General features: G+C 39.9%; 1 protein-coding gene across 1 annotated transcript in view; it reads right to left on the bottom strand.

Annotated features, from left to right (window-relative positions):
• RAB3IP (RAB3A interacting protein) overlaps positions 1 to 27,461 on the bottom strand; it is a 41,350-nt gene that overhangs the window by 13,350 nt on the left and 539 nt on the right. The window contains exons 2-4 of the mRNA XM_087442031.1: positions 14,965 to 15,239; positions 14,047 to 14,305; positions 3,628 to 3,723 (exon numbers count right to left, since the gene is read on the bottom strand). Of these exons, the coding sequence (XP_087298157.1) occupies positions 3,628 to 3,723; positions 14,047 to 14,305; positions 14,965 to 15,215 (606 nt within the window). The 5' untranslated portion in view covers positions 15,216 to 15,239. The remainder of the gene's footprint in view (positions 1 to 3,627; positions 3,724 to 14,046; positions 14,306 to 14,964; positions 15,240 to 27,461) is intronic.

Here is a 27,461-nt window from a genome sequence, read left to right on the forward strand (position 1 = left end):
CAAGATGTTCAAAAACAAGGCAACATATTCAATCACTTTCCTCTCACTAAATAAGTAAATACACAGACATACGATATGTTTTAGTGAGAATAAAATATTTTTGTACTATTATTAAAAATTTTAAGCATTTTTATTATTGTCTCGTTCTTTTTCTAAAACTCTTGTTTTATAACTTAAGTAACACGTCATTATGTAGGCTTGTATACATATATAATTTATAAGGAAGTATAAATGCTCTGAGAACAGTGCCCATCTCAATAAACATGAGGTCTCTTCATCACAATGAAGGTATATGCTCTAACGTTTCTCTTACAGGCTGGATACACAATCAGGAAGTCTGGCATCTACAGGTCCAGCTAAGAAATCCAGGTTGCCTGGAAGATGGTGTTAGCGATTATCAAAACAGAAAGAAGGGGCCGGCCCTGTGGCTTAGTGGATAAGTGCGAACGCTCCACTACTGGCGGCCTGGGTTCGGATCCCGGGTGCGCACCGACGGGCCGCCTGTCTGGCCATGCTGAGGCAGCGTCCCACATGCAGCAACTAGACGGATGTGCAACTATGACGTACAACTATCTACTGGGGCTTTGGGGAGAAAAAGGGAAAAAAAGGAGGAGGATTGGCAATAGATGTTAGCTCAGGGCCAGTCTTCCTCAGCAAAAAGAGGAGGATTGGCATGGATGGTAGCTCACGGCTGATCTTCCTAACAAAAACAAAAAACAGAAAGGAGACGGATCTGCCTCACCATGTGGAGGTAGTGTCAGCAGACTTCACTGACAGCTCGAATGTCGGAGAGAGGGGAGGGGCCTCGACCATGACTCCTTTTCTGTGGCCTGAGACGAAGGGAAGTGCGACTGACGATTTTCACAGTACTTAAAGCAAGGGTAAGGGTCCTGAATTTGAGCCCCAGCACTCCTCCTTAGCCTTTTATGCCTCATTTCCTTCACATATAAGTGATGATAATCTGCACCTATATGCCTCACAGCATCATGGAGAGAAAACTGGGCATATCTTTGAAATTTACTAAAACCGGCTGACAAAATGTAAAAAACATCTCAAGACTAGCTATCTTTTTTTTCCACATTAAATGTAGACTACTTTATGAAGCATCCTTTCAACTGATTTCATTTTATATTATCTCAAAATCTTAGATACTAGGAGGAAAAAATATATATGTAAAACTTTAGAGTTTCTGTATTTGATATTTTTAAGACTCAACTTTGCTACATACAAAGTATAATTATAGTCAAGACTATTCATCATAGATAATAAACTAATTTGAATTTACATGTTAAGTTTACCAAAACTGTGCAAACTGAGTTTATTCAGAATAATCTTTAATTCTTAAAACTATACATACATATATATACATGAAACGCAAGCAAAAAAATCTTTTCATAAGACAATGGTATAACTGAGATCATGAAGGCACAATTAAGACCACAGAAAAACTTTTAGCACTTTTCTTCAAAACTCACAAATTCATTAGTTTGAATACTACTTTCTTCATTGCTGAAATCATGTTTAATCAATGTAACTTCTTTTCCAGCAAGAATACACAGTGTCAAGGCTATTAGCTATATTGGGTTACGGATAGGTTAGGGACTCCAAAACTATGATTCTTAGATCTCCTCTTCCATTATTTCCGGTCCTTCCCCTGCTGTAGAGAGGGAAAAGCTCCTTCCTGTCTGTCTTCCTTCCACCTCCCCTGACGGAACATCCACGCCTAAGTACAGAGCATAGAAAGCAGCAGGGCTAAACTCCAGGCAGGAGGCAGGAAACCCAATTAACACACACAGCGTAACATGTTTGCTTCCATATCCAGTATCCACACATCATTGTAAAATTTTCTCCCGGTCCCACAATATTGGAAGAAAAAGTCTTACGTTTCTGAATACCCCTTCTGCATATAGAAACGTAGTGTCACACAGTTCCTGTCCCAGATCTTCAAGTCTCACTCTTCCATCCTTAAATTTACCTTCCTCTCATCTCTGATGACTAGCTAACTAAACAAAAAATAAATTAGTTTTAAAATGTTCATGAAAGAAATGACCCCCCAAAAGAAGAGAGGGCAAAGGGGTGTGAGCAGAGGGCACAGAGGGCCCACGTCTGAAGATACACACTGCAATGTTACTTGTAATGATAAAAGTTGTGGAATATGCACTTGAGAGTCTGACTATCATTATGTTGACTGTCGTAACATGAAAAGATGTTATTTGAAAAAAAATGTACAAAATATATTAGGATTACCACTATGTAAGCAAATATGCATACCTAAAACTGAAAAAGATGCTGTATAAATACAAATAACAAAAGGTAAAGGAATTTTTCCCCTAAAATCTTATTACATTAAAAGTTTTAAGAACAAATTTTAGGGAAAAAAAGAAAACACTGGTGAGTGATGATGACATTAATCATTCCAGTAACACATCAACATTTTTGATAAGGAACTCCTGAAGGATAAAGCTCTTAACCTACAGGAGGTGCTCCACGGCAGTGTTTCTTAACCAAGGAAGTACTATCCTCTTCCCCACCTCCCAGGGATATTTGTAAGCTGTCAAAATGATCAGGGAGTATTACTAGCATTTTTTGGGCAAAGCTAAGTGTGACGGTTAATTTCGTGTGTCAACTTGACTGAGCCATGGGGTGCCCAGATATTTGGTCAAACATTATTCTAGGTGATTCTGTGAGGGTGTTTCTGAAAGAGACTAACATTTAAATTGGTAAACTGAGTAAAGCAGATTGCCCTCTATAATGTGGGTGGGCCTCACTCAATTAGTTAAAGGCCTGAACAGAACAAAAAGGCTGATGCCCCCAGAGTCAGAGAGAACTCTTCCTGCCTTCAGACTTGAACATCAGCTCTTCCGGGTCTGGAGGCTGTCATCCTCAGGACCAGAACTGCACCGTCAGCTCTCCGGGTCCTCAGGCCTTTGGACTGGTCTGGACTACACCATTGGCTCTTCTGGGTCTCCAGCTGGCCAACTCACTCTGAAAATCTTCAGACTTGCCAGCCTCTATATTCGCATGAGCCAATTCTTTATCTAAGTTTCTCTCTGAATATACGCACATGTATGTGGATATATGCACACACACATCCTATTGGTTCTGTTTCTTGGAGGACCCTGACTAAAATGCCACGATGGTAAGCGGCCTGCGATGCCAACGGCACCCCGTTGAGAATCACTGCTGGGGTGGGTGGAAATCGTGGTCCTGGTGGCAGGCTGGAGATAAAGAGGAGTGACTTCTAACAAGATGTGCCTTCTAAGACTCCTCAGATCCTCCCACACCAGATAACTACATTTTCGTAGTTCGCCATCTTTGCTGTGGGGTCACATAAAGTTATTCTAAAGCAGCCCCTAAATACTTGGTAAAAGTGGAATTAAAATTCACCTCTCTTCTTTCCACATATGCATTCTTAAACCACCTGACACTGGTGCCCATAGTGTTCTTTCCCTTTTACATCATTCTAAGTTGCAGACTCTACATTTATTAAAGATTTTACTTTTTCTTAGAGAATTTATAAATATGCATGAAGAGAAACATATCTTTTTCAAGATTCCCTCAGAAGGTAGTTCTGTCAATACACAAAAAGCAAGACATTGCTCTCGGCTGAGACGCGAAGGCACCAACCTCAAAGAGACTGGCTGTGAGCTCCTCCAGCTCCTGGCCCAGTTGGTCTCGCACTTTAGAAAGCCTCTCACACTCTTCATCCTTTAACTTCAGCTCCTGTGAGAAATCGATCATTTTATTTTGGATTTCCATAGTTCGAAGTTAGATTCAGCAGACTCTATACTCTTTACTAGTAAAATTACAAAATATTAACTCTGTCCCCTCCTACAACGTTCACATTGAAAATGTTTAGTTGGCACCTGCCGTGTGGAAAACCCTCAGGCAAATCTAAAATTACAAATAGAATTATATATCACATATTCAATTTTCATGTTTCTTTCATAAAACATCCAAAAATTAAATACGATTATATTACATGTGAAAATAAACAATTAAATGACTTCATTCTTTTTTCCCTTAACTTTTCTCTGAACATATTTATTTCCATCAAGCAAGGAATTTCTTCAATTACATTTATTCATTTGGATAAAAGTTCAGTGGCTTTTTTCCACATTTCCTTTAAAAAGTGTTTACTTGTAGATAACTTTATGTACCAAACTGCATTAGTCTAAAATTTCCCTTAGGAGACCATACCTATTTAACACTGCAACCAGAGGCAAATAATACATATTCGCATTTAAAATCAAGGAGAAGGTTAACAATGAAAATCACATCCAAATTTATACATGACTCTTCAACAGGCCACAAACAGATGTTAAAAAAGTCCTTTATGAAGATGTTAAAAATATACAATTTTATATGTAGCCCTAAATTAATCTGCTAAACTTAGAGATAAAAAAATCCAAGCTCTCTCTGGTCATAATTACATACTGGTCATAATTACACTAATAAAATAACGGGTTAGTTGTGTTGTAATTGTGGTGGCAGCATAGTTTTTGAATCCTTCAAGGACAACTCTTGGAAACCAAATATACCAACTGGGATGTCAGAAGAACCCAACAACTATGTCTTCTACAAAATCAGGTGAAAGAATCCCCACAAATCTTAGACTATGGGGGACGTGGCTACACTGCCAACACTGCAAGAAGCGGAAGGGACTGCAGAGGTACCCTACAGAACCCCAAAATCATGACACACACCTCAAAGGAGAGGACTCGACCCTTGGTGGAAACTGGGAGGACGAATCTGAGAAGAAACGGAGACAAAGGGAAAGGCTTCCCGGGCTCCGAAGAGCAGTGAGCGCAGTCCTGAGGAGCCGACGGTGCTGTGAGGCTCCAACGACCGGGAGGCATACGGCACCCAGCAGAGAACCTGCCAGGACAGAGCCCCCTAGGGAAAAACTCCTGGGTTCTGAAACTAAAGTGCAGGACGGGAATAACGGAGACAGAGAGAGAAGGTTCAGATGTCAAAGGAGGCAAGCACGGCAGGGTTCCAAAGGAAACAGACCAGAGAAAGTACTATCAGAAAAAAATAAAAAAATAAGTATCTTACGATGTAACGCTGAGCCTATGAAGCTCGCGGAGACACTGAGCTGAAGTGAGAAAACCTCCTTGGGTGAGGCTCACCTCTGAGACAGAAGTGGCCACAACGACACACCACGAGAACAGAAGGGAAGCCTTGCAAGGTAAACCTGAGAAAGCTACCCCAGTTTACCTCACTCCTTCAAGGGAGCCTCTCCCTAACAGTCCCGGGAAACCCAACCCATTTAAACACGGAAAACATACCAACAAAAAACAAGTGAAGTTATCATAATAACGTTAAACACACAGCCACGCCACCATAAGGGAAAGAAAATCAGACAAGTATCAAAATGTCAACAGCGTTTTACACTGGAAAACAACAGAGGCACGTTTTTAAGATACTCATGGGAAAAAAACGTGAGCTGAGGATTTTACATCCAGCCAGAGTATCCTTCAGTGTGAGACCAGAGGCAAAGAGTTATAAACCTGTAAACCTCTAGAGAACACCTCCTCAGAGCCCGCCTGAGTGATCAAGGAGAGAATGGGTTTCACATAATCAAGATAAAAACTGGAGGTTTAACATTAAGGACTAGGGTGAGAAGCAAATAATTTAACTGTAGAATTACAACCAAAAGATGGGAACGTCAGAACAATGAAAAGACAAGCCGCAGATGGGAAAAAATATTTGCAAAAGACACACCTGATATAGGACTGTTACCCAAAATATTCAAAGAACTCTTAAAACTTCAACAATAAGAAAATGAACAACCTGATTAAAAAATGGGCAAAAGACCTGAACAGACACCTCACCAAAGAAGATACAGATGGCAAAGAAGCACACGAAAAGATGCTCCATTTTATACGTCATCAGGGAACTGCAAGTTAAAGCAACAATGAGACACCACCACACCTATGAGAATGGCCAAAATCCAGAGCACCGACAGCACCAAATGCTGACAAGGATGGGGAGCAACAGGAACTCTCAGTCATTGCTGGTGGAATGTAAAATGGAACAACCACTTTGGAAAACAATTTGGCAGTTTTTATGAAACTAAACATACTCTTACCACGTGATCAGCAAGCTCACTCCTTGGTATTTACCCAAAGGAGTTGAAACTTACGTCTACACAAAAACTCACACACACAGGTTTATACATTCATAATTGCCAAAACTTGGAAGCAACCGAAGTGCCCTTCAGTAGGTGAATGGGTAAAGAAACTCTGGCACATCCAGACAACGGAACGTTGCTTGGCGCTAAAAGGAAATGAGCTCTCAAGCCCTGAAAAGACATGGAGGAAAACAAATGCATACGACTAAGTGAAAGAAGCCAACCTGAAAAGGCTGCATACTGCATGAGTCCAACTACATGACATTTTGGAAAAGAGAAAGCTGTGGAGACGGTAAAAGGGTCAGTGGTTGCCAGGGCTTGGGGGATAAGGAGGGACGAACTGGCAGAGCACAGAGGATTTTCAGGGCAGTGACACTATTCTGTATGATACTATAATGATGGATATGTGTCATTATAGAGTTGTCCAAACCTATGGAATACACACACCAAGAGTGAACTCTAATGTAAACTCTGGATTTGGAGGGATAATGATGCGTCAATGTAGGTTCATCGACTGTAACAAATGTCCCACTCTGGTGCCAGATGTTGACAGTAGGGGAGACTGTGTGCATATGTGGGGACAGGGATACATGGGAACTCTCTGTACGTTACTCTCAATTTTGCCATGAACCTAAAACCGCTCTAAAAAATAAAGTCCATTTTTAAAAATGAGGTTGAAGCTGATGAGTTATGTAAATGTTATAAGCTTTAGGAACATAAAAATAACATGTAAAAAAAACCCACATACACAAAACAGATGAAACTAAATTCTCAAACTTCTTAAATATTAACTGGGAGTAAAGGGATACAACTTTAGGCTCACAAATCAATTAGTATAAACCTAAATATACTTAACACCATAGACACTAACATTAAGATAACACTTGTCACTAACATCAAATGACAGAGGAGAAGGAAAGACAGTTTTAGAGTTGCTGTGGTGAAAACAAAGGCAGTGTCTGAAGAAGGGCTGAGAGAAATATCTTGATTACAGGTAACAACTAGGATGGAAACCAGACCTTCCAAAATACCAACAAGGAAAAAAGGGAGGAGGGGCAGAAGAACACAGAGCCTGGAGCGAAAAGGTTTGGACACACACAGCAGACATCTGAAAGCCACGTGACAGAAACAGGCCCAGATGCGGCACATTTATCAGTAAATATAAGTGCGCATAACTCACCTATTAAAAAATGACTTTCAGATTGGCTAATAAAGCAAAATCCATCTCAAAAGTGAGTCAGACAGATTAAAAATAAAAGGATGGGCAGAAGTATACTAAAAAACAAAATACAGATAAAAACAAAATAGGGGTCTCAATCTTGGTATCATACTAGGTAGAATACAGAGCAAAAATCACTAAAGACGACAAAGGAAACTTCATAATGCTAAAGACTACAACACAAAACGAAAACTTTAAAATACTCCGAAACACAAAAATACACCAGTGGACCTAAACAAAGACCTAAATGTAGGCAGGCACTACGGCAATCCCTCAGGATACAAAAACAAGATACCACCCTTGAGAAGCTTCTGAGCCATCAGAGCAACACCCCTCATTCATGAAGGCAAAATTCCTGATTAGCTCCCGACCATCTACCCAAGTGGCATAAACCTCACCTGATACTAAAGACCCTCTACAACACGTGTTCAGTTTTCACTTTCCCTTTTCAGAGTGATCTACCTTGATCCAGACTCTAAAGCTGGAATTAAACTGGTCTGATACATTCTTGTTTCACGCCCCAATCTGATCACCCTCTGGACAAACTGTTTCCCCATTAATGTCTGACTACTTTCTCTTTATGCTTCAAGGTCCAACTCATTCTACCCATATGAAATCAAATTTGTATTTCATGTGAATATTTTTTAGAATTTGTACTTTTCATTATCAGAACCTTTTATTATAATATAGTTATTCAAAATGCATCCCTTCAACAAACATTAACTTTGTGTTAACGATGCATCAGGCATTCATCCAAGTGCTGGAGACACAGAAAAGGAGAGAGACGCAGGCCATGACTTTCACAAAGTCATAGCCTACTGAGGACAGCCAATCTTCCAACAGGTTCCCCAGGCAATCTGATAAGGGATGGTAGTGATGTGCACATACTAGACAAAGTAGGAGTCTGCCTATCACAAAACAGGAAGGAGTAAAACAGTATGTCTTACAGCAGCAAAAGCCGGGGAGGGGTGGATGCCACAAGAAGATAATGCCAGAAAGCTAGGTTTATGGCCAGTCCTGAGAAACCCTGGTTAAGAAATTGGCATTTACTTCAAAGGCAAGGGGAAATTATCTCCAAGGCAATGGGAGGTCACTGAAAGATTTTAAACAGGATAGTGACAATCAGATTTACAATGCAAAACAGTAACTTGGACAGTGTGGCTAGGTTAAAAAAAAAGACTAGAGACAGGCAAAACAGTTGATTACTGCAGTATTTTAGGCAAGAGATAGAGATCTGGAGTGGTACCCCTGGAGAAAGGAAAGCCAAGAGATATTTAACTCAGAATCTCAGGACTCGACAATCAAATGTGTTTCATCAAATTTAAGGCTTCATTATTTTTAAGAGAAACATTTTATACATCAAGAAAGAAAAAATGCTGTCGATGAAACTATGACACGATGTTTTCTTTTTCATTTAGAATTTTCATTTTATTCTTATAGAAAGAACTCTTTAAACTGAAGGACACAGATTTTTATCCTGTCATTCTACTCTTTTGTACCTGTCTTTCTGTTTCAGTGTCATATCACAGTGAGATCCTTTTGAAGATATGTAACCTAGTAATTAAGACCAACAAATACAGCATCCAACTCACGTAATTCATAACAACATGAATTAATTACAACATGAACAGCTATGACCAAGTTCATGCACAAGTAGGCAATGACAACAGTCATGACTGTCGCCTAGCTGAGGGCAATTTTAAAACTCATACTCATTTCAGAGATGTTAAAATGGCAAAAAATGTACAACTCAGAATCAATAAAATGTTACCATCTATACATGTCTTTTCTCCCCAACTAGTAAACACCTTAAGGTCAGGGTCAAATCTAATATATTTTTGCCCCTACAGGGCCTAGCACAAAGCTGTGAATACTCTGGTTACTCAAGAAATATTTGTTAAAGAACACAGTAAATGTTTACCAACATCCTTGCCCACAGTTAGTAGGGCCATGCTGAATATGGATTTGGCACAAGTATGTGTTTTTGAGTGATTTCTCCACTCTTAGCAGATATAAGAATCAACAGGGGAGTTTACTGAAAATGCACATCCTCAAACCTCAACACAAGCAGATTCTGTGTCAGCAGAATCTGGGGTAGAGACCAGGAAGCTACACTTTAATAAAGAGGTATTAAAACCCAACTTCTGCCTCAGAATTCCACCAAAAGCTGTTCTTCAGCAACGGCCTATGGAAGGCCAAGCACGTGAAGGACCGCGTCTGAAGGACCACTACCCCTGGCATCTCTGCACCTGAAAACCCAGGATCATGGGGCTACAAGTCCCAGCTCACCACACATCTAAGCATCAGCACGAGACTGGTTCACACCAACGGAATGCAAGCAAAGGACAGGGATCACTTCTAAGTCAAAGCTTTTTAGAAGCAGGAATGCCTCCTCCAAGCCTTCTTTCCCCTTCATCTCACTAATAAGATACAGACAACAATAAAGCTCTAAAAGACCACAAAGACCCAAGACCAAAGAAACACAGATCCCTGCCTTATTTCATAAAGAACTGCCTTCCAACTATGAACATCTGCTTTGGAGTGTTAAATGAATAAAAATGAACGTCTATTAGGTAAGTCACTAAAATTAGGAGTTGCTTACAAGGAGCTAGCATGTCCCTAACTAAGACTACTCATGTGTATCATTCCTGCAACAGTGTAACTGCATATGCCTGTACGTGTTCATTTAATCAACAAAATGTATTGAGAGCCCATTATGTGCTCAAGACAGAATCATGAGCAAAACACGTGTGATCCTTATTCTCATTTAGCTCAAAGTTATCGGAGCATGTGTGTGTAAGTGTAGCTTTCTGTGATGGGTTACTGGGATGCATCAGAGCAAATGATCAACATAAAGAAGCAGAACTTGCACTCCCAATCAAGATAGAGTAACAGGGATCACATTTATCACCCTGCCTGACACAATTAAAAAACTGGAAAAATGTACGAACAATGATTTTTAAGACACTGGGCATCAAGCAATGACAGTGATCCTCCAGAAATGGGAAACAAAGAAGGTGAGTCCTATGATCTGCCGTAGCTTATCACCTGAAGAGAGGAATGTTTTACTAGACGAGGATCAAAACAGCTATTAACTTGTACTTCATGTTCAAGAAGCTAGAGGAAAGACTAGACAGAGCAAGGAAAATATTAAAAAGATCCAAATCAAACTGTCAGAAATGAAAACTACAATGTCTGAGATAAAAAACAGATTGTATAGGATGAACAGATCAGATACTGCAGAAGAAAAGAGTAATGATATTGAAGACATAGCAATAGAAACTATCCACAATAAAACACAGAGAGAAAAAAGATAAAGAAACAACTGAACAGAGCCCAGAGAGCTGAGGGACAACCTGAAGCCTGAAGCCGTCTCCAAAGGAGAGGAGAGAGAACAAGGCATGCAAAAGTTTTTGAAGAACTAATGGCCCAAACTCTATGAAAACTAACAAACTAGAAATTCAAGAATCTCAATAAATCCCAAGCACAAGAAACCTAAAAAAAACTACACCCAGGCACATCATACTCAAGTTGCTTACAGGCAGTGGTAGAGGAATCGCACATCACACACAGAAGAATAAAGGTAAGGCTCACAGCTGACTTCTCATGAGGAATGACACAAGCCAGAAGACACTGCAGCAACATTTTTAAAGTACTAAAAGAAAAAAACTATCAACCTAAAATTTTTTAACCAGTGAAAATATCTTTCAAAAACAAAGGTAAAAAAAGACCTTTTCAGATATACAACTAAAAGTAATTTATCACCAGCAAACACTCACAACAAAAATGTTAACGGATGTCCTTCGAGTAGAAAGAAAACAATAACATGGAAATCTGGGTCCACATGAAGGAATGAAGAGCACTGGAAATGGTAGCCACATGGGTAAATATAAAGATTCTTTCTTATTTAAATCCCTTTAAAAGATAGTCAACTGTTTAATGCAAAAATTATAACAATGTATTGTGGAGTTTAAAACATATGAAGAAGTAAAATGTATGACAACCACAGCCCAAAGGCTGGAAGGGGAAAGACAGAAGCATACTTTTGTGAGGTTCTTACACTAGATGTGAAGTAGTATCATATCATCAGAAGGTAGACAGTGGTTATTAAAGATGTATATCATAAACCCTGAAGCAATCGCTAACTTAGCATAACAAAGATGTATAGTTAATGAGCCAAAGGAGATAAGATGAAATCATAAAAACATGGAATTAATCCAAAAGAAGGCATAAAAGGAGGAAAAAGGAACAGAAGAGAGAAACAGAAAACAAATAGTAACATGGCAGATTTAAACCAAACCATATCAATCTCACATTAAATGTAAATGGTCTAAACACACCAATTAAAAGGCAGAGATTATTAGAAAGAATGAAAAGCAAGACCTAACTATGTGCTGCCTACAAGAAACCCACTTTAAATAGGAAGACAAAAATAGGTTAAAAGTAAAAGGATGTTAAAATGGTAACTGTCTGGCCTCTCTTAAGAGAATAATCAGAATAAAGAGAATGGCTGCTGATATAATCCTGATTCACAAGTTGCCATAATTCAGGAAATATTTTCAGGAGTTCTTTTCAAGCCTTGAGCTCTAAGTAAGTATTAACCCTATCTTGTACTCTTCGTAATACAATTCACCCTATGTATGTGTTCACACATCATTATCATTTCAATTACCTCAACAGTACCTCTAAATACAGCTAATAAAAGATTTCAAAAGAAATTCCCAACTTGAGCTAAGAAATTAGCAATCTGTTCTGATCAATAAGTAACCACAACTTACTCTCAAAGATGGATACATATGCTCAATAGTTTACGTCTATATAAGCTGTGATTTCACTCACTACTGTGTATTAAGACAACAGAGTCTGAGCCAGAAGGTAGAAACCCAACACAACCACGTATCACCACACCCCTTCCCTTTAGGAAAAGATTAAAAAGCCTATGATTTTTCCTTCTGATAAAATACATTTAACCAAAAATGTTTTAACATATCTGCATGGCTGTTTAACCATTAGCCATTCATTAAAGCATTTATAAAGAGAGATACATGCCAGGCATTGTACTGTATATGTACTGTATAGGCACTGGGGATACAAAAACCAATGTTATGCTCTGGAGAGACATGTCTGGCAGGGAGAGGGTGGGAATATCTGTTTGTGAAATGCCATAAGATGCTGGAAATTACACCTATAGAATGTTTGCCTTATCTTCTCAATTTTCTAAATATGAATTGGCCCATTTCACCTAAGCTGTCAATTTGTATATGTAGAGTTGTTCATAATATTCCTTGTACTTCTGATGTCTCCAGAGCCTGTAGTGATATCCTGTTTCAATCCTGCTATTGATAATCTGTCTTCCGTCTTTTTTTTTTCTTCTTTTTGTGAGGAAGATCAGCCCTGAGCTAACATCCAATGCTAATCCTCCTGTTTTTGCTGAGGAAGACTGGCTCTGAGCTAACATCTGTGCCCATCTTCCTCTACTTTATATGGCACGCCGCCACAGCACAGCTTGACAAGCAGTGCGTCAGTGCGCGCCAGGGATCCGAACCTGCGAACCTGGGCCACCAAAGTGGAGCTCATGCACTTAACCACTACGCCACCGGGCCGGCCCCATGCCTTCCATCTTTTTGTCTTTGTCAGTCATGCTAGAGGTTTGTCAATTTTATTTTTTTTTTTTAAAGAGCCAGCACTTTGTTTCATTCATCTTTTCTAGTTTTTCTGTTGTCAATTTCATTGATTTCTGCTCTTATCTTTATTATTTCCTTCCTTCTGCTTGCTCTGGTTTTATTTTGCTCTTCCTTTTCTAGGTTCTTAAAGCTGGAGCTTAGATTGTTGATTTGAGACTTTTCCTTTCTTCTAATGTATGCATATATAGTGCTATAAATTTCCCTCTGAAATTTAATTACAGTCTCAAAAAAAAAATAAGATGTGGCCAGAAATTCGGGAATAAATAGAAATTTTAAAGACAACCAAGTGGGAAATAGAACACATTACCAAGAAAAGAAAATTCTCCAAAGTAAGGTACAGATAACATTCAACCCAGCTGAATGGCAAAGGTAATATTACTAAAACAATTCCTCAAAACAAGATGGCCGAGACTGAAAGACTTCAAGTAAACAACCTTAAAGTCAACCTCAAATAAGGAGAGAAAAGCCCACACACACAGCATAACCCCCGAACCTGCATTACAGACAAGGCGAGACAGGGAGCAACCTGGGGCACAGAAAGAGTTCCAGAATCTCATTTTTGCAGTTAGTACTCTTGGATGAGCTTCTTTACTTCTCAATTTCACCGATTCCTAAATGCTCCCCACTGGAGCCGAGGCCGTGCGTATGCAAAGTTTAAGCAGAGAACTGTAACATCTCATTTGAGTCGTCCCACTCCAAGGATAAACATTAAATTTGAACAGAATAGGCCGGCTCCGTGGCTTAGCGGTTAAGTGCGTGCGCTCTGATGCTGGCGGCCCGGGTTCGGATCCCGGGCACGCCCCAAGGCACCACTTCTCCGTCCAACGTGAGGCCGAGACCCACGTACAGCAACTAGAAGGATGTGCACCTATGACATACAACTATCTACTGGGGCTTTGGGGGGAAAAAAAATGAATAAATAAAATCTTAAAAAAAAAAAAAAAAAATTTGAACAGAATATATGGAAGAATAGAATGTCTTTTTAAATAGAATGTCTTTTTGCTTACCCTCTGAGCTTTTGCAAGTTCTTCTTTTAATCTCTCATAGCCCTTTTCTCTGACTTCCAAAACAGACGGGCTTCGTAAACGAGACAGACTACCAGTACTCAACCCAAATATATCTTCACTGCCATCGCAAGCCTCTGTTACAGTCGCACCCTGTAAAAACTCCCTCTCTGCATTACAGCTGTCCTTTCTCGAAGTTAGTTTAGTTAACCCCGCTGTGACTCCAGAGGTAGAACAAGGCACCGGGTCTGTAACATGGACGCTGTAAAGAAGAGTTCAGAAGACGTCAGCAAATGCTCACACATAACTGGCATAAACATACAGGTCTGAAAGTGCAGTATCCAATGTGGTAGCCACTATACTTAACAGCGTGTCCTCAGTCAAAGCAACCACATTTCGAGTCCTTAACAGCCAATGTGGCTGATGGCTATCATATAAGCACAGAAAGTTCTACTGGACTAATCTAGAACAGGGGTCGGCGAATGAAACACAGGTGAACCCAGCCTGCCGCCATTGTTCACCAGGCCCCCAAGCCAACGACGATTTCTACATTTTCAAATAGTTGAAAAAAATAAAAATATTTTGTGACACAAGAAAATTATATGAAATTCAAAATTCAGTGTCCACATATAAAGTTTTGTTGGAGCTTATTCATCTACGTAATGTCTGTGGCTCTTTCACACTTTACCAGCAGAGCTGAATGGCTGCCACAGAGGCTGTATGGCCCTAAAACATTTACTATCTGGCCCTTTACATAAAAGATTTGTGACCCCTGCTCTTGAACACTGACATGCACTGCTCTTCATGGACAAGCTTACATTATTCAAATTTTCTAAAATAATAAACTTAAAATAAGGTAACCAAGCAAGCTGTCCACTGTTTAACATGATACTCCGAGTAATCGGTTTGATGATCTCTCACCTGACACTGGATGTTTCCGCACAATTTAAACGTCTGGGGGATGAATACACAGGTTGTGTAGGAAGGTCGGAAACATCTAAGGCATTAGCCTGGATGGGAGCAGAGCACAGAGCTGATGGGTGTGGCCGGTAGATGACACTTGGTGAGGTAGTCTGCTCTTGAGTTCCTGGTTCACATACACCAAGAAGGTCTGGAGAAGTAGGTGAAGCAAGGTTTACTTCATGGAAGCCTTCTAAAGGGTCATTAGCCATAGCAACACCTCATCATAAGATAACCTATGTTAAAACAAAAAGCAGGTAATTATTTTGAGATAGTGACATTTAACATTAAATTAAGATATATAAATTATAAAATGCATTTAGGAGTCCATTATAAAGTATAAAAGTACAATAAAAGAGATAGCAAAGAAAAAAACTACAATCACTTAACATTTATTAAATGTATAAATACTACAAAAGGCAAACAATCTGACTTGGAATAAACTTGAAAGTGACCTAACCCTGCTAAAGTGAGTGCAATCAACAAGTAACAATGAGGAATGAATAAAAACTTGCTTGGTATTTTCAATCTTGCCGTCACAGGTGACGTTGGCTGGAGTAAGTAGAAGAGGCAGTAAAGATACCTGTGTACTCAGAACAAGGCAGACCCAAGTCCATCTACCTGTTTTCTTCTGCCTCATCCTGGCTATGTGACTCTGGATAAGTCAGTGTTTTCTCCTCTTTATTTTGAAATAATTTCAAATTTACCAAAGAGCTGCAGAGCTCTTGTATATCTTTCACCCAGATTATGAAATTGTTAACATTTTGGGACCATTTGAGAAGTGGTTTCAGATACGATGCCCATTCTCTCTTAATATCTCAGGATATATACGTCCTCAGCACAAGGACAGTCCCCTATCTAACCACAAAGCCATCATCAAAATCAGGGAGTTAACACTGATTGACATTACTATCTAATCAACAGACCCTAATCAAATTTCACTGACTGTCCTAACAGTGTCCTTTACAAGTCCAGGATCCAATCCAGGAAAATGTATTACATCTCTCTAAGCCTTAAATTTCTCCTCTGCTGGGATGAGAATGGGGATAACAATATTCCTTTACTTCCCCAGGGTGCTGTGAGGATGAAAGGAGAGATAATCCACATGAAGTCCCTGGCACACAGTGTGGCCTCAATAAACATGTGTCATAGTCAGCCATCAACAACATGTAAGCTTCAGTTTCTCCATAAGCAAAAAACAGTTCACCTAACGACTCAATTACATCACAAAGTTTACAGGAAAACTAAAAAGTGTACCACTCAAGTTTCTCACTTGAAGAATCTAAAAGAAATCTTATAAATCCTTTATCGATTTCCCACCGTCCACAAAATAAAGTGCAAACTTAGCCTGAAAATCAAGGTCTTCTATGACCTTGATCTGAACCCAACCTCTCTCCCCAATTTTTTTCTTCGTATAATAGTACTCTGACAATCGTGAGCGATACCTTCCCAGGACTTCCCAAAATTCCCCAACACAAGCACCAATATAGCATGAAATTTCTTCATAAAATACAGAAAAACCCTCGGTCATTAAATTGACTAAACAATTTTACTCTCTCATACTCTTAGTAAAAAGTGTTAAAAATAAGACAAGTAAAACAACAAAGGCTGCAGTAAAGCTGGGAAAGAACAGAGTTAACTAAATATTCACATATTCTCTCAAAATTACAGACAGCCATATGTCATAGACTGAACAATCAAAACTGTAACTCCTAAATCTACAAGTACCAAACTCCAAATCCAACAGATGTTTTCTTTATTGTTTTTGTTGTTGTTGTTAGTGCCGTCACAAGTGGATTCTGACTCCCAGTGACCCTGTGCACAGCAGAGCGGAACCCTGCCTGGTCTCTCTGCGCCATCCTCTCACCTTCCGACGCTCTATCAGACAATGCTCCACTGCTATTCACAGGGTTTTCACGGCCAAATTTTTCAGACTTGGGTGGCCAGGTCCTTCCTGTCTGTCTCAGTCTGGAAGCTCCCCTGAAACCCGTCCCCCACGGGGGACTCTGCTGGTGTCTGAAACAGTGGTGGCAGAGCTTTCAGCATCACAGCCACAGGCAGCTGACAACTGAGAAGCGGGTGGTATGGCTCCCTGGCCAGGAAATGGACCTGGGCCGCGGCGGTGAGAGCGCCGGATCTTAACCACCAGACCACCAGGCTTCCATTAAACTTTGACATTGTATCAGTAACTATTGATGATACTTCCCTTCTATCCCACGTACTTCTAATTCACCTCTCTATACCTTAGAGGTTCACCAAATCATAGACTGTGAAAGCAGCGGCATTTCTGGAAATGCAAAATGGTAGAAATCCTATGGAGGGAAATGTGACAGTTGCTGGCAAAATGATATACTCATTAAACCTATGACCCAGCATGCTCACTTTTAGAGCTTCATCCCAAAGATAAACCGGCAAAATAAAGATACATGCATAAGGCTAGCAGCATTAGCAAAAGACTGACTGAACAGACCTCATGATGAAGCACCGGGCAGCTGTAAAAGACAGGACCCACACCTACACTCTGCGGCAAAGTCACGTGGAGGAGATACTGACAAGTTAAAACACAAGTAACTGTGTATAGTAATCCACCTTTTATCTAAGAAAAGGGAAAATACAAATGTATTTACATGTACATATAACATGTATATATATTTTTATGTACATATACTCTAAAAGTGGAAGGATAAGCCAAAAACTAATAAAAATGGTTACCTATAGGAAGAGGGGACAGGCATGAAACTAGACTCTTCCAAATGGATCGTGCCTTGTAGGTTTGAATTTGAGCTTGGAACCACATAAGTGATAAAACAAAATTAAATTTTAGAAAAGAATCCCTAAAAATGAAACAAATGAACCTAGCTTTGTATTGAGATGGTAGCTTACCCACACAACAAAGAGCTACTGCAAATGATTTAAAACATAGCAATAAAATTGCACATCCCTAGTGGAACATATTCTAAGGACAAAGGAAATGAAAGAAATTATAAACACTTCTCAGTAATCACAGCGGTAGTAATTCTGATATTGCTATTCTGAAACTATTATACACAATAAGATTAAGCAAATAAGTTATGTTAATATCATTTGGAACTAAGATTTTCAGCATATGAAAAGAGATATAAACACAAAGAAGTCAAAACTCTGAAGTCCTAAATTTGAATCAGAAAAAAATTTTCTATTAAAAAAAAAAGTTTCTAACTTTATCCACTGAAAAGGTATGACAGCAGCAACCAACTCAGAATTGATGCGCGCCCCCTGTGCCCAGAGCAACAGCATTTCCTGCAAAAAAAAGAACAAGAGCTCCTTGGAAAATGGCTGCAGCCAGGGCAGGGACAGACAAACAGACCATGGCAAGAAAGCCATCCAAGACCACCAGAGCACCATCACTAACCCAAGCTGGGACCATCTGAACACCGAAAAAGACACTGCCTGAAAAGAACTAAGACAAAAACATTTTTAAATCCACGACTTCGTGATGATACTAAAAATAAGACAAAAACAAAATCTCACTGGTCCCTTCTGATTGGTGCTATGGAACCAGTTCATTATTTTGAAAACTAGTAAAATAAAGTATTTATCCTGACTTGCCTGTATACCGAGGAACTAAAGAGTTTATGAGAAAAAGTCCTTTCTTTTAAACGAGTTCCACTTAATAAATATAACTGCCATCCTAATGAAATCACAGGTCTAAGCAATAATATCAGCAGCTATTAAAACCCTAAGGTAAAAGTCCATCTGGGGAACTTTATAGTTCACGGGTCAGAACGACAGTACCGGAACTCACTGATGACATTTCATCACAAAAAGAGAGAAAGTCAGACATTACGAGGATTGTGTGGTAAAACAGAAAATGAACACCCATCCATGAAGCATTCCTGACCCCCAAGAAAAAGAAAATGACCCCAATGCAATCAAGCCCCTAGGTCTTCATCAATTCATAGGAAATACAGAGAGAGGAACACATTAAATAACACCATTGAGACGAAAATAACAAAGTCTAGACTGTGGGGAACTGTACTGAAGAAACCACATGGATTTTTCAATAAATAAAGTGGAAAAAAGAGGTAGAAGGGTTTCAAAGATTTAAACAGAGACAAGAGATATAACTAAATACAATGTGTGGACCTTGTCTGGATTCTTATGTGAATAAGCCAGCTAGAAACACAAATATTAGGAGACAATCAAGGGAAACTAACACTGGATATTACTGATGTAATTATGAATTACTGTCAATTTTTAGGGATAATAATGGTATTGTAGTTATGTAAAAAGAAATCCTTATCTTTTAGAGACACACACTAAAGTATTTATAGATGAAACAAGATTACCTGGATTTGCTTCAAAGTAACTCTGGGGGGTGGGGGGGGGTGCTGAGCCATCCAACCACCAGGCCCAAGCTCAGAGGACTCCAGGGCAGCGTCTCCGTCACAGCAGCTAACGTTTACCGAGCATTTACTAAACACCAGGACTCGTTCCAGCGCATTTACAGCTGAGGAAACTGCAGCTGAGGGCGGCCAGGATGAAACCGCATGGCTGTCAGACTCCAGGGTCCCGCTCTGCACCACCACGACACACTAGCCACTGGCACTGCTCTGCCGTTCCAATGTCGGATGGTTCTAATGCAAACACTTCTCCTTGTGCTGAGTTAAAACCCACCGTCCCTGCAACATCCACCCTATTTTTCCCATACATAAACATAACATTTCAGCTATTCCTTCAACAAGTATTTACTGAGGGCCTCCTATGTGCCAGGCTCTGGGGAAAGAAGATGAAAAACTGCCTCTGCTCCCAAACAGTATCAACAGAGCAGAAGAGACTGACAATTAGAGGCGAGGACACAGTGTGACAGACGCCACAGGGGATGCAAAGGCACCGAGAGAGCACACAGGAGGGCAGATAAATCAGAGGGAAAGGACATCCCAAAAAACTAAAGCTGAAGAAAAGACCCAAGGAACAAGCAGGAAACAGTGGGAAGGACAAAGCCCTTGGAAGGGCTTTCCAGGCCTAAGGCATGAAAGCAAAGCATTTATGAAAATACAAATATCCCAGAAACTGGAGCACAGGCCATGAACACGAGACAAGCCTCAGAGAGGCAAGTCTGGACCTGGCTTCTGTCAAGTTACTGCCAATCTGTGTCCAGGTTCTCTCACCCGGACATCTGTGCCCAGGCTTCCATCCACCTCACAGGACAAGAACTAGAGAGAATGCACGCAGCACTTCCAAGAGCATGGCTGAGCAGTGCCCCTGCCTACGGTGCTTCCACTCTGCGGGATCATTTCAATACTACTTAAACGCCAGCCACTTCTGAAAAGGTATTTTAAGATTAAATGTAGTCCCTTTTTCAAGCACATGAAATTTCCATACAATGTAATTTAGCTGATAATGAGCTGCCAATCACACCGGTCCAAAAAGCTTTGGCTAAAAAAGCCAAATATATGGAAGCTTTAAGATTTTATAGTCAAAGTGCTTAAATGAGTAAAATAAACTGCTCCTCTTAAGCAGTAGTACTCTGCATTAAGTAATGAGTGATTTAAAAACTAACTGCAACTGGAGATTACCCCAGTTCATAAAGCAACCCTGTCAAGGATGACTACCAACACGTGAGGACAAAGGCACTCAGTTCTTACGGGTGAACTGCCAACATGGCTTGGCTGGCTTTACTATGATTCAGTTTCAAGTGATAAAGCTGATTTCCAATCAGAAGGAAAAGTGAGTCCATTTGTTTCTGATCCCTAATATGCATTTCACGTTATTTCTTCTTTCTAGAAGTATTATCACAGCGAAAACAGCAGCCAATATTTACTGAAAGTTAACTACGAGCTGCTAAGAATTTCACACGTATTAACTCACTTAAGGAATGCCTAGAAAAATCCTAGTTATAAAAATTATTTTTTCTAATTAAAATGAAATTTCTAATTGAAAACAAAAGGCATCCCTAGGATAACTCAAAAAATTAAGACAAATTACCGGTAAAATAACTTTCAATTAAACATCTGAAGGACATGGATAAAATGCATATACATCATTTAAATGAAACTGAGGCACTCCATTTATATCAGCAGTCCAAAAGAACAACAAAATCCACTTTCCCACAGACAGCACATTTCCCCTATCTGACTTACCTTGACAAGTGGAAAACAAAGGATTCATGTGCAGAAAAAAAACATTTTAAAGCTGTGATTTTTATCTTTTTTCATATCAATTTAGCATCTGAAAATTAAATAATTTTAACTCTGTATTTACTACAATTCCTCAAAGCACGACACTTTGGAAAGTCCCTCATCTCCCACACAGGAGGGTGTCCAGCATCAGAGCAGAGGAGAAACTCCGCCCCCGAAGAGGAACCTGCTGCTCCAGGCTTGACCAAGTGCTAAGCTACACCTGCAGACCTGGGCGGGTGATTCAACTTCTCTGAGCCCAAATATTTTCACCTGTTCAGTGACGGAACTGGACCAGTGATCCAGGTCATGAAGTGGAGAGTGTACCCATCTGTTAGAAGGCAGGCCAGGGCTTGACCTCCCAATGAGAAAAATTAATCAGTATCCGCCACCTCACCAACAAGCCTGTACTCTGGCATCAGGCTCAAATCCAGCTGAACAGTTACTAATAATGTGACCTCAGAGTTCTAGGTCTAAACTTCTCATCTGAAAAACAGAAGCAACAACTGTACCTATCTCATAAGGTTGCCGTGAGAATTAAGTCGGACAATACACGTAAAGGGCTGAGCACCATATCTGCCACTTACCAATTAAAATCAGTTATTACTAATCATAATGTCGCTAAGGTGTTTTCTGACTAATACTTGCCAAATATTTCTGTTACACTGTATCAGCACAAACATCATCATCAAGGAGAACAAAAAACAACAGTTATTTTGTTGGTTTAAATTTATTATTAAAAATTAAAAGTTTATTGTTCTGAATGTTCTTCCTCAACAAAGCAACTATCTATATATTATACTGTAGATATGAAATTTGTTTTTTATTATCATAATAGAAATTTAATATTTCAAGGTCAAAGGAAAAAGTTTAAGGATTATATATTATTTTCCTCTTTCAATTTATTGACAGACTGCTGGGGGATGGAGGGCAGGGAGAAAGCTCCAGATGCTTTTTTTAATTCCCAAATGACTTCTTAATTTAGTATGAATTATGGAAGAAACAGCTTCTGTCATTAAAAATTAGACTGTTGCTTCAATAGTGTACAATGAATTAAAGTGTTACAAAATCCATCAATTTATTTCCTTAAAAATCTTCAACATTTAAAATATATAAATACCTTTTATACATATATTATAATATTGGTATAAAATAAATGTATTTAATAAATTTTTTTATCAACTATATTTGTTGGAATGGAAAGATGATTGCCAGCTTCAATTCCTCAGGGCAAATCCTGGCACTAAGTTCTAAGAATACAGGTATGAAAACGGACTAAAAAGATGGCATACAGCCTATTATGAGCCACTAAATGATGACCCTGAGGGTGTGGAGAGGGAAGAAGGGAGAGCAGAATGTTTCAAAGAGAAGTAAAATGTAAGTTAGACTTTAAATGCTGAACAGGAGTCCAATAGGCGGGCAGGGAAACAGGACAGGACAGTCAGGGAATAAGGGTTTGGCACTAATGACACTAACAAAGGAAAGAGTGATAGAAAACCAGGCTGGAGAGGCAGACATGTGACAGATCATCAAAATCTTCATTTAACAAGGAAAATGATGGGGCCAGCCCAGTGGCACAGCGGTTAAGCGCACACATTCCGCTGCAGCGGCCCGGGATTCGCAAGTTCGGATCCCTGGTGCACACCAATGCACCGCTTGTCGAGCCATGCTGTGGTGGCGTCCCACATAAAGTGGAGGAAGATGGGCACAGATGTTAGCCCAGGGCCAGTCTTCCTCAGCAAAAAGAGGAGGATTGGCGTGGATGTTAGCTCAGGGATGATCTTCCTCAAAAAAAAAAAAAAAGAAAAGAAAATGTTGTTTGGAGTTTATCCTGAAGAAATGGTCAGATCTACATTTTAGAAAGTGCAGATGTACCGTGATGTCATTAGAAAAATGACTCCCAAAGCAACAAGGACTTTAACTAGAGAGAAGACACTAGAGGCAACTGGTTAAGAGATGACTGCACAGGCTAGGCAAGAGATTACAAAGGTCTGATGTAATGCCTGGGTCACGCATTGGGAATGGAGGGGATGGAGACATATATAAATGAAAAGCATTCACAACAGCTTCATTTGAGGCCGGCCCGGTTGCGCAAGCGGTTGGGTGCACATGCTCCGCTGCCTCGGCCCGGAGTTCGCCGGTTCGGATCCTGGGCAAGCACTGACACACCGCTTGTTAAGCCATGCTGTGGCGGCGTCCCATATGAAGCAGAGGAAAATGGGCACGGATGTTAGCCCAGGGCCAGTCTTACTCAGCAAAAAAGAGGAGGATTGGCCTTGGATGTTAGCTCAGGGCTGGTCCTCCTCACACACACACAAAAAAGAACAGCTTCATTTGTATTTATACCTACACACACACACACACATACATACATTACATGATTACATTCTGTGTGTGTGACACACATATATATACATCATACACATCATACTAGTTACTCCTCAGCAACCCTTTGAAATGCTTATCTCTATTTTACAGATACAGAAACTGAGGCTCAGGGATTAACCAACTTCATCAAGGTCAAACAGTCAATAAACAACAGCTGGGACTCAAACCCTGGTGCGTCTGACTCCAACCCCTGACTCCCCCACATCTAAGAATCACTTAAAAGGTAAAACTGATTGGGGAGGGAGGGGGTACTCAGATAAAGGTGAGATCAAGGCAGAGGATCTCTAAGGCAGCTCTCACCCAACTATAAGTGAACAACGCCAGCAGAAGAATGCTGCTTAACCTCTGAACTCTCATCTTACTTTCAGAAAGAGACAATGAAGGTTCCTCTAACGCTCTGCTATTGAAATGAGTGTTGTTATTGCTTTGTGTTCCTTCTACTCTTTTCCCCCATATCCTCTTTGCATCATCACTTCCTCCTCTATTTTGCTGCTATGCTGGGATTTAAAACACTTTTTCATCCCCTTTTAGGACTTGGAGGAAAAAAAATAGCATATAAATAAAAATAAACAGAAGCCTGACTTTACCACAGTGGCCTTATCCTGTTTATTCAGAACGAGTGTGGATATATGATGCTAAGGAATTAGTGTTAATTTTTTGAAGTGTGTAATAGCAGCTGACTTCCTTCTCTTTTAGAAATCCATACTTAAATACTTACAGATGAAATTATACAATGCTTGGAATTTGCTCAAAATAACACAGGAGGGGGAGAAGTAGACGAGACAGGACTGACCACTGTAGGAATTTGCTCAGAATAACACAGGAGGGGAGAAGTAGACGACATAGAACTGACCACTGTAGATGGTTAGTGGGACTAGATGATGGGAACTCTGAGGTTCAGTATACTTTTGAGTCTACTTATTCGAAGTTCTCCATAATTAGAAAGCTTTGAGATTTATTCAATACTGTATAAATAAAGTAGAAAACAAAACAAAAAAGTATATATATATAAAATCATTTTCTAACTTTCATTATAATCTTAAAGATGGTTTTCCAAGCTAAAATTTGGATTGTAACAAAAAAAATTCATATTTACATTTTAAGAAGCATTTTATAAGTGTGAATTTAATTAATAACCCAAGGGAAAAATTAGTCAGATGGTCAATGAACCTACACAATCTTCCCACTCTTATTAAAACAAACCACAAATTAATTTCCATTTACTAATTCCACAGGATTTAAATGTACAACCTGACACATTTAGAGATGTTAGGTACTGAAATTCTTAAATGAAGGGTTTCAGAAAATGCTCAGAACTTACTGGGTTACTAATATAGTATTTAATTATAAATGCCTGGGACAGAAATATAAAACAATAGTTTGGCTGGTTTCTTTTTCTGAACAGTGGAAGCCTCCTGGTCTTGTACAGGCAAGAACGTGTGTCAGCGTTCAGTGGGCACTGAGGCGCACAGCGACTGGGTAAAGAAACAAGCAATGAGAGGCTTTAGAGGGAATGAGCAGCAAAGCAGTGAAGAGCCGAGAGAGTGAGTCCAGCTGCCTTTGTTGAAAAAAAGAGAGAAAACAGTAAGCACCCTGAGGGAGCACCAAGATTGGAGAAACAGTCATTCAAGTCTGGGGAGACCTGAGCATCTCACCCAACAGCCTCAGAGCCTTCCCTCTGGCTCAGCCACTGCCAGCTGTGTGAACTTGGGCACGTCACCCACTTCTCTGAGTTCAAACATAATGCTCTTCCCAACAGGAAATTAATTAAAACACTTACTTACTGTTTCCAGACTCGCTCTGGTTGTTCTTTCAGTGTAATCCCTTTCTGTCAACAGGTGCCACAAGACAAATACTCAATACCATTACTCTTCTCTAGACACACCAAATTACAATTCACTCATTTAATTTGTTCTAAGCTATCATCTGCACGCTCCTTGATGCTTCTAGGCCCCTCTCTCTCGAACCAAGTTCCCTTACAGTACTAGACTGTCATTTCATATCCTTTATGTAGAATTTCATCAACTTCCATGATGCTCACATTTACAACCCTGTTGTTAACGACAAGCAACAAATCTCTCATAAATTTGAACTATTTCAATAATTTTCATTCTTTTTCCTCTGATCTCAGTAATCTTAGCTTATGGCTAAAGCTATTTAATCTAGTGCTGCTGATACCCTAAGATAAATCAAGATTACTTTCTCATTTTTCCCTAACGCTGAATACATACAACTTAAGCGTATGCAACGACCTCATGTAGTTGTAAGCTGAAAGAGAAAGCAGAAGAGAGAACAGAGCTGGCAATCAACGCTACCTTCTCCAGGTGGCCCTCTCCCCCTCAGTCCCTTCAATTCTCACTCTGAGCACTCATTCCCATTTCTACTGCTGGATCAATTCCAACACACCCCAACATTCTTCCACTGACCCTGTATCCCCAAACACAGCACCTCCCAGGTTCCAGGCCCAACGCTAAGGCTCTGACCCCAGGTGAGGACTTGAACCCTGCCCTCAGAGCACGGGTACACTGGAGGAAGGGACCTCCTTGTCAATACACATTTACAACTACACTGTAAATATCAAAACCAATGACCACCAAAACAGAGGCAGGTACTTGGTGCTTTGGAAGCATTAAAGGAAAAAAAAAGTACCTGGCACAGATAAGGACAGCAGTACAGAAAAGGAGAAACGAGCTAGAAGAGAGTTTTCAAAAGCTCAAATATTTTATTTTTAGGAAATCAAGTGTATTTAAATAATTAACTTAGTAACCAACTTACTACCCTTTGTTGAACTGTGTCTTAAACAGAACTATACTGGACAAAGGTTTCGTCGGAACAAGTATACTTCCTAAGAAGATCCTCAGAGCTTTCCCTCATCACACAAATGTCTCAACCGCTGCTCGGCCTTCCTCCGCACTCCCAACCATTCCAGCACTGGCTTAGTCGGCACTCACTAAAAGTACTACTATACATACATGTACATGTGAAAAGTGCCTTCTAAATCCTGAAGAACTTACAGAAGACATGGGCATGATTATGTGGCCCACCTCCCAGACCCCTTGGGAACACTCTCCTTTAACCCCCACTGTGACTTGCAGAGAAGATGCTCAATGAATGAAACCCCCAGGCCACTTGGTCAGCTTAAACTAATTGGTTCAATGAGTGCTGCTCAGGAAGTAACCACCATAATACATGTAAAACTACTGTACCTGCAAGCTCTTGTTCTGCCATATTAAAAAGTGATGGGGACCTAGATTTCTAAGAATCTTTCAACTTTAAGAATTATTTGTGGAACGTCTGTGTGTGTTGGGGGACGAGGGTTTAGGAAAAATTAGAGAAAAAATATTAAAGGAAGTATATGCATAACTACACTAATTCAAAAGGTACACCTGGATCTAATTAGAAACCCCACTAATCAGAAACCCCCAGGCAGCTGAACATCAAATATCCATCCTGGACAGGTTAGAGGCATTCGATGCCACAGATGAGTTGCGTGCCAAACACACAAGGAAGAGTTCCATTAAATGTATCCACTTTGGTTCACAAGGGTGTGCACTAATACATAACTTGACTGTAGTGGAAAAAGAAAAAAATTAAAAGGCTTTTCTTCTAATAGTAAGACATGCACCATTGTAGTAACACTGTGTAACTGCTGTTCATTTCTATAAATTCCACAAGGGCTTTAGGACTAGATCGCATAAACCGTATTTGGGATGATACAATGTCTGTCGGAACACGAAAAGTCCTATCAAAACGCACAGTACTGGTAAATAAATAACAAATGTTACCAGAACAAGGCCCCATAAAAACCGGTGGAATATTTAACAGTATCAAATATTGACTACGATGGGTCTACAGATCCATTCCGCCTCTTTTCTCCTCCATTTGTCGTTCACCTTTTCTTTTCCAAAAAAC

This window comes from Ceratotherium simum, chromosome 17, assembly GCF_057802395.1.
Source record: "Ceratotherium simum simum isolate JZ-2026a chromosome 17, ASM5780239v1, whole genome shotgun sequence".
In the NCBI taxonomy this organism is placed as follows: domain Eukaryota; kingdom Metazoa; phylum Chordata; class Mammalia; order Perissodactyla; family Rhinocerotidae; genus Ceratotherium; species Ceratotherium simum.